At 41.0% G+C, this 14,111-nt stretch overlaps 1 protein-coding gene across 2 annotated transcripts; it reads left to right on the top strand.

Annotated features, from left to right (window-relative positions):
* Positions 1-949: 949 nt before the first annotated feature.
* Positions 950-5,054, top strand: LOC119012066 (proto-oncogene c-Fos-like). Of its 2 annotated transcripts, none has more exons than XM_037085534.1 (4): positions 950-1,256; positions 1,810-2,031; positions 2,687-2,794; positions 2,965-5,054. In XM_037085534.1, exons 1-4 carry the CDS (start codon positions 1,128-1,130, stop codon positions 3,664-3,666), a joined length of 1,161 nt encoding a protein of 386 aa, XP_036941429.1. In that variant the 5' UTR covers positions 950-1,127; the 3' UTR covers positions 3,667-5,054. The 2 variants fall into 2 exon arrangements, with proteins under 2 accessions (XP_036941429.1, XP_036941428.1); XM_037085533.1 differs by having other exon boundaries at positions 951-1,256; positions 1,807-2,031.
* The last annotated feature ends 9,057 nt before the right edge of the window (positions 5,055-14,111 follow it).

Below are 14,111 nucleotides of genomic sequence, written 5' to 3' on the forward strand. Positions count from 1 at the left end.
GGGTCTACCCTCCTCTGCGTGTCCTGAAAGCAGCCCAGCGCCTCTGCGGTCAGTCAAGTCGCAGCTAATGACGCTGTTATCGGGTAGCCCACAATTCATGACGGCCGAGCCTTTTAGCGCATGTTTCACTTTTTGTTTTGTGTCTCTGAGTGAGTGGGCCACACACACACACACACACACACACACACGGGTCCGTCTGCATGCGCGCTCTCCGTGCGCCACACAGGCGCGCCCCCTGCTCGCCGGAAGCGCCATATATGGCTCGCCCGGTTCACTCCGCGATTGGCTGCTGTACTCCAGCGACAATTTCTGTTGCTGGAGCTCTATTCATATGCAGAGACAGGTGAAAGGCACTGTGATGTATGGTCGACACTTGATTTAGCAGCTCATAAATAATGAGGCAGTGTGCTGGAAGCCGCGCGCGTTAATGAAATCATGCCGGTTTTCACAATATTGGTGATAAATAAATGAACTGTGATTTGGGGCAGTTTGTTGCCGCTCCATCAGCATTGTTCTGATCTAAGCGATTCTGAGGGGACACACAGTAGTGAAACATCACAAAATTATCATTGATATTCTTCACCAACTCCATTCTTTCTACGTTTGTGTTGATATAAGTGGAATTAAAACCAGTACATATGTAGACATAAAGGGAACATGATGTATATCATGCAGATGCTGCATACGTGAACTGACGTAGTTCATTCATGGCGATGGGCACCTCTTGCAGACGGGGGTCGTCACTTCGCACATACCGGTTATTTTATATTTTGAGTATCTGAGTGGATAAGATAAATGAAAATGAAAACGCCTCTCGCGTTTCTGTTCGGACATTTGCAGGATTTCATTGTTACATTGGAAAACATCTGCTCGCTTTTTTCCCCCTCACTCACCTCTCCCTCTGTCAGATGGTTCGGTCTCACCACACAGATTTCATTCATAAAATTCCAGCTCACTATAAAAGGCGGGCCTCTCCACTATCTGCACAGTTACCATTTATGAACCCGGCAAATGGAATATAGAAAGACGTTAAGGCGTCAGTTTTCTACATAGACTTAGATAGACTCTTCTATCTTTTTTTAAATTTTGTTATTTTTTTTTGTATGCAGTAATTGTTAGACGAGAACATGCATCCAGACTCCAGCTCTGAGTTCGACTCATCGTCCAGCTGTAGCACAGCATCGCCTGGCGGGGACACCCCTGGGTGCAGCCAGCATCCTCCTGACTCGCTTTCATCATCAGTGGACGGCGCCAAGGTAGAAGATCATCAAAAAAATACGATTCACATTTAATGAAATCTTGCAAGATCATTCATGCATACGGCTAAAACTGGGTTGCAAAAGGCTCTCATGTGGACAACAGGGACAAAATGTTCACACGTATCCAAGTAGACAGACTGTCCCGGGCTTTACATTGATTCTATACAAACACATAGGCGATCTATGCAGTCTCAGTGCATGTGAGGGAAGTGTCGTTTCAGGGGAAAAAGGTTTGTAATGTACCTCACACAGACATGTCTTGGTCGTGACCTTTCATTCCAGAGTGATGGTGATGATGAAAATGCGTGATAAGGATGTGATGACAGAGCATGCAGATGATTTTGATGGATACGTAGACAATATTGATTCAGCCTTTATTTATTTATTTTTTAATTTTTTTTTCTGACATTCCTCATCCCAAATGATTGATGTACCATTTTAGTACACCCAAAGGTTAGATTCCTCCCTCATCAGATAAGCTAAATTAATCTTTGACTGCACATGCATAATACGTCTCTATCATGTTTTTTTTTTTTTTTTCTTCCAGCAGGATATTGAGACCAGTGTAGCAGACTCCTTTGTTCCGACTGTGACTGCAATCTCAACCTCGCCGGGTCTGAGGTGGATGGTGCAGCCGGTGCAGACAGTCATCACATCTGGCTCACCGTCGTCCGGACGCGCCAAGAGCAAAACTCACGGCGGGAGCCAGTCGTCTTCCCCGGCAGCCGCGAGCAAGGCGAAGCCCTCCAACAGGAAGGGGCTGAAAGACAAGGTATGCAGGGGAGCAAGGTGGGGCGGGGGGTAGGGTAATGAAATGTCACTTTAATTAGGTACGTCTATCAATCAAACAATCATGGAGTCCATATTGTCTTATCCCTTCCCACGACTCTTTTCCACTGATTCCCGTCAATAAGAAAATTGACTTATCGCGATATTTTCAACAGGACGTGAAAGTAGATTTATTTCTTTATTTTGTTTTATTTTTTTTTACTGTTTAAGTAAAATTAACATACCGAGCTGTGCATATGAATGACCGCAGGGACACAGTAGATTGGATTATATCTAATTGGTGTTGCGCGTAATTACTCCTGGAGTAACGGGAGCGCACCACTGTTTATGAATGGAATGGCAAATTGCATTTAAAAAAAAAAAAAGAAAGAAAAAGTGCGCGTTCACGTGCTCGACCAGACCGTGCCAGTGGTGCAGCATTTTAACGCCTGAACTGAAAAGAGAGTCTGCACCGCCACCGAGCAGATCAGTATTCCCAGCATACACTGCAAGGAAGAATTTTTTTTTTTGTCGCCCCCCCCATCTTTCTGTCTCTCCCTTTTGGCAAGAGGAATGGTGCTGAAGAGCCAACTGCTGATATGGCAAAAGTTAGCAGGATGCGCATTTAAAATTGGCTTTTTTTTCTGATTGATTTTCAGCCCTCCAAAGAGGAAGAAGAGAGGAGGAGGATCAGGAGGGAGAGGAACAAGATTGCTGCAGCCAAGTGTCGTAACAGACGGAGGGAGCTGATAGACACACTGCAAGCTGTAAGTATGAGAACAGACAGCACATGCACTGTATGTTCCTGGATGACATGTACAGATAACAGGAGCCCAGCGGGGATGACTGCAGAGCACCACAGTGCAGCAGTGTTTTCATACTCCCCATCTCACGCCGAGTCTTCTATTTTTTCTGATTCTGTCCCTCCTCACCTCAGGAAACCGACCAGCTCGAAGACGAGAAGTCTGCCCTCCAGACAGAGATAAAGGACCTGCTGAAAGAGAAGGAGAGACTGGAACAGGTCTTAGCCTCCCACAAACCATCCTGCAAGCTCGACGGCCACGATGAGAAAGAGGAGGAGGAGGAGGAGGAGGATAATGGTGATGATGTTAACACAATGCTGCAGGATCCTCCGGCCTCCCCAGAGCTGCTGTCCATCTTGGAGAATGGAAAGACCCCAGAGAGCGCCACAGAAGCTCCTATATGTCAAGAGATGGACAGTGAACCCTGCATCCCTGCTGCAGCCATCTTGGGGAACTCCAACATCCTCCTGTGTTCGAGCGCAGAGGAGGAGGCTCTGGAGGACTTAAAAGGAGATGACCTGGACGACTTGGTGCCCAGCCTTGAGATGACAGTGTCTCCTGAGATGGCCGCGTCGGTCCCAGACATAGACCTGAGCGGCCCCTTCTGCCTCTCAGACTGGGAGACCCTGTACAAGTCTGTGGCGAACGACCTTGAATCTCTGAGCACACCAGTCATGTCTTCCAGCCCCACTTGTAGCAACTACCGCACAGTGTTCTCCTTTAATTACTCTGAGATTGATTCCTTGGCTGAGGGCTTGGAGAGCCTCAAAGGCAGCCTTGGTGCATCTGAGCTAATGAAAGATAGTCTTAACTCTCCGACACTTCTGGCTTTGTGAATGCAAAGAAGATTATGCAATGCAATGATACTGTAATTGTATTCCAACCAGCCAGCAAGCAAGCTATGATCCCTCTCTCAAATAATCTTTTGTAGTGTGAGTTTTGATGTTGTGTAAACCCTAAACATCAAAGGTTGTGTTGACGACATGTTCTTGTGGCTGTGCAAGGGTTGACTTCTTCCATACAGCTGGTGCAATCCTGCGAGATAAGACTTTGTGCTGGTAACAAAAATGCATGCAAATACGAGTCATCCGTAATCAAAGAAGAGGTGGTATCTTGTGTTTCTTAAAAAAAAAAATCCCTAAATGTGATGTGAAGTTAGATCATGCTCAGTAGCCTAATGTGTGTGTAATACTGTTGACAAAGTTGTGTTGTAACAAGTGAAACTAACAGGGTTACTAACGTGTAGTGTGTAGGTGTAACATCTTGCTGTAAGGTGTCCCCTAACTTGACATTTTGCTCTCGAGTGTTTCCATGAAAATAAAAGATCACGTCATGTATTTTATCAAGATGTATTTTATGACATAGTTTATTTTTTTACTTTCGAAAAACGATCAGATGCAAAAAGTTGTATAACGCTGGAAATAAAATAAGACAAGCGCAAAAGATTTCTTGCCTTTGTCGTCATTCATTCGGGGATATTAATTTGTAGCATTCACACCAGAGGGTTCATTGCTCCGCAGATTACAATTAGCTATGGATCGGCCAATGTTATTAGCCGATATTGGCGTATTACAAATATATTGGCATGCTGTCTTTGTCTTTTACATAGAATGTAATGTACAAAAAGGTGCACATGAAGTTTCAGACTGATGTCATTATGGACATTAACAGTATATAAAATTATAAAATATCCTGCCAGCATTATATGTTCATATATTTGTCGCAAGTGTTTGATAACAACATTTTTAGGGATCATTGCAAAATATGTGAGATGATGTATATAATGTGGTTGTGCATAAGAATATTGGCCGATATAGCAAATATCTATATTTACCAACTCCACCCATGTTGTGTGGACTGCAGATGTTCAAATGACATTTTTCTTCAATCAAAGGTCTATACAGCTTCTCAACTGCTCTTTGTCTGCTGAGGAAGATCATGTAATATGTTTGAAAGCTCCAAAACAGTTACTTAATGGACCTTGTAGTCAGAGATTTCCTCAACTGTGTTTTTTCAAGGTGGGAACCTCAACTTTTAAGCCAACATGCAACAGAGGACGTAAAGTGTCCACGAAGAAAAAGAAACTTGATAATCTACATTTTCGAGCATCTTTTAAAGAGGATCATGAGATTTGATCAAAAGCTCCTGCATAGCAACATAATGGATGTCGTGATGAGATGTTAAATTTTTCCTGACCATTTCTCATCTTCTCTGAGTCTCTTCATCTGGTTTATGGGCATCATCTGATGTGAGTGAAAGCTCCTGAACAGCTGGACCCCCCAAGAATGAGCATTGACCCCCAGGTTTTAAAGGGGCTCTATGAAATTTTTGTATTGGGGGGGGGGGGGGGGGGGGGGTAAATTTTTAGTTTTATTAGTGGACTCCACCTCCACTTCTAAGCTAACGTTAGCTACTGCTGCTGTCTGTTAGCGGAGCAGGAAGAGGCAGTCGAGAATGTGAATGAGGTCACATCCTTTGGACCATTGAGGAAAAGCTGACCCAAGTCTTTCATAAAAATTTAAAATAAATCAACTAAGACACAGCTCACTGCACCTTACAATCTGTTCACACATCAAATAGTGATTAATACATCAAAATTTTTATACATTGTTACACAGGGGCTCTTTCAGCAAAACATAGATGAGAAGGGTGAAAAAAATGACTAAAACTCACCTTGAAACCTTCAATGCCAAGAGAACAGTTTAAAATACAGCTGCAGATAAAGTTAACCCTGTCCTGTGCTAACGTAGCTGTAGCAAACATGCTAAATTGAACCCAAAAAGAGGGTCAAAAAAATGACCCTTGAACCTATTTTCAGCTCTCCCTCTGTCTGTAAAGATGTCAGTGTGCCTATTTTTGGACCCTGTATTACATAAAGCTGCGCCACCGGGGAGTGAGTCGTGTTAAAAACGAGCGCGAACAGCAGAAAGCAGCAGGTTAATTATTTATTCACAGCCCGTTCTCGGCTCCACTGTTGTCACGGTCAAGGGAATCCGATTCTACAGCAGCAGAGAAAAGTACGTGCTGTGCGTGACGTCAACACGCGATCGCCGTGTCGTCACACTTCCCCCTTGACCATGTTTGGGTAATTGCAGTTGTTTTGTTTCCATGGCTACGGGTGTCATGTTTCGGGGCCGGGTTGGGATGTTACCGGAAAAAGTCGAAGCAGGAGCGAGCACAAGCGCTGCTGAGCGTAAACAGACGAGACTATCAAATCTATTATTAACGAGCGAGCATCACGTGCACGACGATAATTGGTCTAATAAGTAATTTAACGGTGCCAAGGCCTTTTTCTCGGAAGAGGGAACGCGGATTTAATGACCTACAGGCTGTTTGGTTTCGGTCATCAACGAGCAAATGTTTCACGACAGCGATAACACCGCAGTGGATGCACTTAATGTAACCACGTCAAGCCCGGACGATTATATTCATACAGCTGTGCCAAAAAAAAGCATTTGTTGAACGTTTTACAACATCTGCCGTGTCTCCTCTGTCTCTGTGCAGTGCTTCTTTACGTCAGTAGGGGGAGCTAAACCAAACTATATGAGCTTCTCCATAATGTTACTGTGTGTTTGTACCTGGCTATTTTAAAGTGATGATGGACAGACCTGTCAGCAGCTCTGATGTCTTCTGACTCACTCTCTGTCCACTTGTTCCATCCAAACTACGTGTGTCCATCAGTGTGATGCTTCTCAACCTGTCCTCAACCTCAGTTGTAAAAAGTCACATAGCTGAAGTTCATCACAGCAAACCATCAAACCACAGCCTCAGCCCGCTGTATGGGGAGAGGTTAAGAAGTGATTTTTGTTTGCTGTTTTTTTTTCCTTTTTTTTTTTTTTTCTTTCTAATTTTCAGGTTGGGATTGAGGCCATTACCCCCTTATACTCAATAAAATATCATTACCAATTAGTTGAAATCATTTCCCAAAAGTACAAGTCATGCATTCAAGATTTTACGCAACTTAAAAGTTAAATGTTATAAGTATTAGCATCAAAATACTCTTGAGCAAAGGGTCTGCCGAAACAAAAGGTAAAGTAAAACAGTATGAAATTGTGTTGTCCTTTAAGATTAGTTTGTTTAAGCACAAAATAGTTCAGTCAGTGAAGATCTTTCTCTTCTGATTGCAATTTCTTCCCCAAAAACTACACAGTGCACCTTTAATTAGAACCATGATCCATTTCTGAATCACGTATATATAATATTGGATGATAATTAAAATTGGATACATCACTTTAATGTTGCAGCTAGCAAATGTGGAGCGGATTTCAACTACTTTATACAGCCTAATCTTTAATAATACATCACAAATGATTATATTTTGAATCAATAATGTGAATTTAGTAACAAATAGTAGGTAACTAAAGCTTTAGAATAAATATAGTAAAAAGTACAATATTTCTTGTTGTTTTGCCTCTGGGACCATTTGCATACCATTGTTCCCTGTCTCTCAGTGGTGGAGGAAGCATTTATTCCTCTTACTTTGACCAAAATGATGTAACTTTCATGAAAAGTACAACCCTCAAAATGCTGAGGTCATGGGTATTATCAGCATTGTGGGCTATCAAACAGGAATGAAAACAAAAATGACTGCATGCAGCAGGATGCCCCCTGTCAGCATTATGTTATTGTTTTATGAATTATTTCATTGTGTATGATATGTTCTGATGTATAAGCAGCTTTCAAATATTGTCTCCTTCAGCTGATTTCTGCATGTAAAGCCTTAGCTTGCAAACTAACCGCTAACTATAGCTGTCAAAATAAGGAAGTCAAATAAAAAGTCCATTATTTCGCCAAGTTTCAAATATCTCTTGTTATTGTGCCAAAGACAGTTATAGTTCCAGTGCATTGTTATGTGAGTGGTCATTGATTATTTTATGTACATTGATGGATATAAAGTATTGAATAAAAATAGATCAAATAAAAATCAACAAAGACACAATACACTAAGTAAAAGAGAAATGTAATCACTCTTTATTTAACATAAGGAATATAACTGATGTGAGGGCACTTGAGCAACTTTGATTTCTGCCTTTATATTCTTTCCAACTTCCAATATTTCACTGTCAAGTGCAATAAAGAAGAAGTTTAAAGTTTTATTAAAAGCTCAAGTAAAGTTCGAGCGCCTCAGTATTGTACTTACAGGCCTTACACACCCATCTCACAAGCACAATTGCTTTTAATTATTTCATGATTATTTCATGGGACAACTTTCACCTTCACGTTTATCACTCATTCTTTAAAATTTGGTGACCTTGCATAACCCCTAACCATAACCTCAGAGGTCTAATTAGCCACATGGTTGAAAACACATGGGTGTGGGTGTGCCGGCCCTTTAAGTAGGCCGACATTTTAAACTTGTCATGGCAGGAGAAGCTCAGGTGAGACTGATAATATTAAGGATGGCTTTGTTGTGTTCAGGCGTCTCAGTCAGTCATGACAGTGTGACAGTGAGTGACACGTACAATACCAGGAACCTAGGCTTTATTTGTGAATGTATATCAAACCTTCATGTAAAAGCATAATAATAATGAGAAAGGCACTTTTAAGATTTACCGTAGTTTTATTTTTGGGCAAGTTAGTAGTATGTAGCTGGTAGTAGTATCACCAGGGTCTCTACACATGAACACGAGCATTGCGAATATTGTGTACACAGAGTTTACTAAAAAGAAGGTTTTTGAACAACTCACATTAGCAGCTGTGTCTTCGATGCGCCACATGGCAGACAAAAAGTGTCGATCCCCGAGTGCAACCTAACAGGAAGGATTTAGGAGCAGTCCACCATTACTCTCCTTCCTGTTAGGATAACAGGAAGGAGAGGGACACTTTTTGTCTGCCATGACGGCGGTGCGCCGAAGATACAGCTACTACCGTGAGTACGAGCGTAGCGTACAAGTGCCCCAGCACTCCATTGAAAATTAGCTTGCCCGAAAACAAAACTATGGTAAATCTTAAAAGTGCCTCTTTGCATTTACACAAAGGTTTGACTCATATACATTCACAAATAAAGCCTCGGTTGCTTTTTGGCGAGAGTTTCACTTCAATGGAACAAGATGGAATTCAGCCATCATCCATTTTCCAATGGTAGGTGGTGCTTGTATATATTGAGGTGTAAACCGCTTTTGAAATGAGGAAATAGCCTTTTAAGGTTTACTTATTTAGTGATATGATGATGATATGCTTGTTAGATGTGTCCATTTGCCAGTGCTTTTGTCTTTTGAAATGGGTTTGTGCAGATTTATGTACTGGCATTCTGTGTACATCTGGCTTATAAGTGTCTGTATGTATCTAATACAAACTGTACAATGTAAAGTATTAACCTGACTTATTTATAATATACACAACTTGGTGCCATTTGCTTCCTGCAGTAGTATTTCAGGATGAGCTTACTCCCAGAAGCACCAGCACTCTGCACGATGTCTCACATCGCCTGCTTACGGATCTCTATCTTTCTATTATCTGTTGTGTACTCACTGTTTCCACCCCTTGTTATCTCACCCTCATACACCTCCTGACCGCTCCGTTTCCTGCTTACTGTGAATATTCCCAGGGAAGTGCTATATTTACAGGGATAAATCAATGTCATACGGGTTTGGGAAGACTTCGTCACCTGACATGAGTAACGCCATGAGCGAGCAATGCTATTGCAGAACCAAAGATGTACATGAGCTCCAACAACACCACAAGTTTCCAACCGGAGATCTTCAATGATACAATAGGAAAGAAAAACACCTCGTGCTGATTTATCTTGAGATGACTGGCCTTGTTTTAATGACTAATTGACTGTTAAACTAGCCCTGGCATGTGTAAAACTGCAAAAGGTTTCATTTGTTTGTGCTTGAATGTGCTTTTTATGGGCTCGGGGTACAACATGATACAGTGGATAAACATCAATCCACGTCTCACTTCACTAATAACACTGGGAGCTTTTACTCAAATGGAAACAGGATCAGTGGGGGTGGAGGGGAGGAGGAGGAGGAGTGCTGCTGGCATGACGGCTGACAGCCTGCGGTTGTGAGAGGGAGATGAAGATGAAGAGGGGGTTTAAATTCAGCGTCGGCACGCAAACTGGCGTTCTAAGTGATTGGTCTGATTTCTGTGAATGGAGACGATGCGAGTCTGCTACAGCATCACAATTCATTCCAATAAGAAGGACATGCAGCGTCTCTGTGTTGGCTCCATGCTGTCATGTTCATGTATATGATTAGAAAGGAGGATGTTTCAGTTGGGACACTATGGAAGCTTTTTCTTTGCTAGTTAGGACAAAAACAAATGGATGAAAAGCTTTTGTCATAAATCTCCTAATTTCACATTTTTATTTAATAAAGTTGACTTTGTCTCATAATTCTGACTTATCATCTTGTAATTTTGACTTCTCTTTTTATAATTATGACTTTCTATTTCATAATTCCCACTTTAATCTTCTAAATATGATTTTCTGTTTTTGACTTTTAACTTATGAGATAAAGTCAAAATAATTGTTCTCATAAATATAGCAATTTATCTCATTTCACCCTATTCAAAAGAGCAGTATTCATGTAGTGTATGAATGCATTACAGTAGTGCAAGCAGAATTTTGGCATTCATTCAGAATCATAGTTTCCGTTCACTCCTAAACCATTGTTGTCTGAAGAAGGAACTATCGTTCTTGAGTAATACAGCACTTCCAGATTTGACTCTCAAAATGTTACATACAGTTTTAGATAACTGAATGAACATTCTGCATCTTTACGAGTTGCCAGACATGATTTGACGTGGACTACAACTGTCTGAGATTATTTTGAAAGAGAAAAAGGAAGGAAGGAAGGATATTAAATGGAGCATTGATAAAAATAAAGTTTGTCTGCAGTGCGGTGCATGATGAGTCAGGATTATGTCTAGAGGTGTCTGGTTTGCTGGGTATTTCCCAAAGATGTGGAGCTGGATAATATTACGACAAAACATTTCAACTTAATCTACAGATTTGAATCAGGTTGATCCTTTTTTAAAGAACATGAGAAAAATATGACTGACTTCTTTACATTTTGTTCCACCAGGGATGCATGCTGTTTTGGAATCAAATGTTAGTTAAGATATGTGTAATTGTCTAAGAATTAATAAATAAATAGTCAGAAAAACAGAAGTTGTGTGGGCGTCAGGAGTTTTTTAACCTCCTGGCGCCCACACAACCAGCGCTCTGCACATGGAGCTCTGCACAACTCCAAACTGAACCCCCTCTCCATTCATCACAGGGCAGCTGTTGGAAAGTGCACCCAAGATTATTTTTTAATGCGGAGACCCTCTGGAAGGTTGGAACAGACAAGAATAAAGATATGGTTGCACTTCTGTCATGATCATATCCTGACCTGAACCTTGATTTTTCTATGACGGCAGCGTCTCTCCAGCTTCTGTTTTATTCTTACATGTTCACAACTTGACTTGAAAGAAAAAAAAAACAAAAAATGAATTTCATCATAAACAAATTAGCATGCTTTGCATACTAGCTCTGCGTATTCCTACTGGTATAGTGTTTCAGAGTGTCATTATCAAGGCTTATTGTTCTCGGCCCAGGACAATGGCCTCTTAAAGGCTTAAAGTGCCAAATGGGCCTGCACCATGTGTGTTCGTGCACTGAGTGACATCTCTGGCTGCCTTCCTGCAGCTCGGCTGAAAGTCTGCACCTGTGAAGGGAAAACCCCTTGAAATGCCTTTAACTAAAGACGTCCAGGACCCTCCTGTTTTATGAAATCTGCAAATGCTCGGTTCAGTTCTGCTTTATTAACCCCAAATGCCTCCCTTGAAATTTGTCATCCATGTCAAGAGCGACTGTGACGCACAGTCCCCCCCCCCCCCCGAACCCCCTCCCCGACCTCTACTCAGATGCGAGACATAAATCACAGCAGAACCAAATTAGAATCTAAAAAAAGGAACAGAGTGGGGTATTTTGGTGAGCCTCTAATAACTCAGCTGCTTGTTCTGGGGGGGAACAGTTGAGGTGGCATTGTGTAAAACCCTAGTGAGCCACGGATAATTGTAATGATGGAAGCTGAGATGTAATTAAAGGTGCACAGGAGAATGGGTTGTTCTTGAATAAGATGATGCTAAAACACTATGTCATTGCAATTTAAGGATACAGCTTTAACTGTCTCGATATTATACTGCCTCTCATTTGTGATATGATCTAAAATCTGCAGAATAACCCTTTAAGATTTTAGCATTATTTATATAGTTATATCAGAGCAAACCTTGCGTTCCAGACAACTTCAGACATTAAAATGAAAAGGCAAAGGTTGTTTTACTACTTTTATAACTTCATGTTTTTATAATGTGCATCAATAAATTGGCAATTTTCAGTTTTTCAAGACCAGTCCACTGGGATGTAGTTACAACTGTCCACACTAGGGGGAAGCAGCAGGAAGAGGCATTTAAATGTAGCTGTATCCTTTTTCTGGAACTTTCTGGAACCTCCATCAGGAATAAGACACGATTTTTAGCATGTGTGTTTTTTTATGTGTCATGAATCAAGTCACATTTTTATTAAGGAGAGGAAATAAAGTTAGATTTTTGTGGCAGCTAACGTTACACGTGGAAAGACCCTGCAAGATTTACTGCTTTACTTAGGCATCAAACTTCCTCTGCCACCTGTAATAATAGAGTTAAGCTCTCTGTGAATTTTTGTCTGAGAAAAGCAACGCCGGGTGTCACGTTCAACTGCTCAGACAGGTGTGACGGTCACATTGGGAGTACATCTCAATGCAACCTTGTGAGTCAAATGACTTTTAGGTGAAGGATGAAAAACTTTGCAATAAAGGCAACGAAAGTGTGTCATTAACTGCTGTCATAAGATTTAATAATCAAAGAAGCAATCTGTCTTTCTACTCAAATGGTAGATAGCCATTTAAACAGGAAGTGATGACTCCCCCTCGTCACTGGAAAATGAGACCACAACGTGCTGTTGCATAAACATGTTTGATTTGGAACTGAACACTAAGTGTTAAATTAGTTTATTTTTGTCACTTGTAGGCTGCGAGTTTTATGTCAGTACTTGAAATAGTCGTTTGATGTCAGGAACTGTCGTGGGCTGTTGACAAGCTCCTTGTAAAACTTCCTTGTAAGAGCTTGAACGGCTAATTGACTTATTTCCAAGGTTTCACTGAAACACATTTAACTGAAAGTAATCATTGGCTGTTTTAGAAGGGATTTACATGTTATTAACTCTCACAGAGGAGAAAAATAAAAGCATGTGCTGCAGGCTGATGTGTCCCAAATGTTCCCAGCATGGGGATCAGGACCCCTTTAACAATGATGGAACGTAAATAACTACGTACATTTACTCCACTACTTGGGTAGTTTGATGGCAAATGCTAAACTTTTTCCTCACTACATTGATTTGATAACTTTAGTTACTATTTACTTTGCAGTTTGCATGCTGCATCAGAGCCAAAGCACATTTCAAAATTAATAGATTATATCAGTTGTTTGACAAAATGATCCAGATTCCTATAACCTGAAAAATGTGGACTATCTTGATCCGATCGCCCAGGGTGATAATCAGTCAACCTGTAGTATATGGGTATATTTGTATTATTTACTTTTACATGTAATTTTGATAGTTGAGTACATTTATTGCACGAAAATTACTTTTGATATTTAAGTACATTTAATATCACATACTTCATGTACAGTTTGTGATAATCTAAAGAAGAACTGGCCTCCTGTCATGTTCAGACAAAGAGAGTAGCATGTCTACCTAGCTAAGTGCTTTGGCTACTGTTAATCATGCAGCTCAGTTGGCCATGCAGTTAGCAGGCATAGTGCTGGTGTTGTCCACACCACAAGCATGGGAGCTTTTGATTGTCAGTAGGAGGGATTGACCACAGGGTTATGTAAGACCTCCCTAAGAGATCATGAAATAAGAAAATAATAACAAACATGGTTTTTCATTTTTTGCTTCTTGCTTGTGAAATAGGATACATTCGGGTAATCTTGGACATTCTATAGCAATTTTGACTTCTGTGACTCATCACATTATCTAGCCACTCTACACACACACGTTAAGAAACCCCCAAGATGTTTTCAAACTACTCCAGAAGAAGGAATGTAGATTTCATACCCTGAGGACACATGCCACACCTATCAATGCTCTTTGTGCAAAAAATAAAATTCCGCCAAAATTTTGATCTGTGACACTTGTAATTAGGCTTATTTCGTACATGCCAAACTCAGTGTCACTGTCCTGAATTTCTAACCTTAAAATTGAGGAAGTTAAAATCCCTTCTGGGTCGAACTACCCCCCAAATGTTCT

The sequence above is a fragment of the Acanthopagrus latus genome, chromosome 22, assembly GCF_904848185.1.
Source record: "Acanthopagrus latus isolate v.2019 chromosome 22, fAcaLat1.1, whole genome shotgun sequence".
Classification (NCBI taxonomy): domain Eukaryota; kingdom Metazoa; phylum Chordata; class Actinopteri; order Spariformes; family Sparidae; genus Acanthopagrus; species Acanthopagrus latus.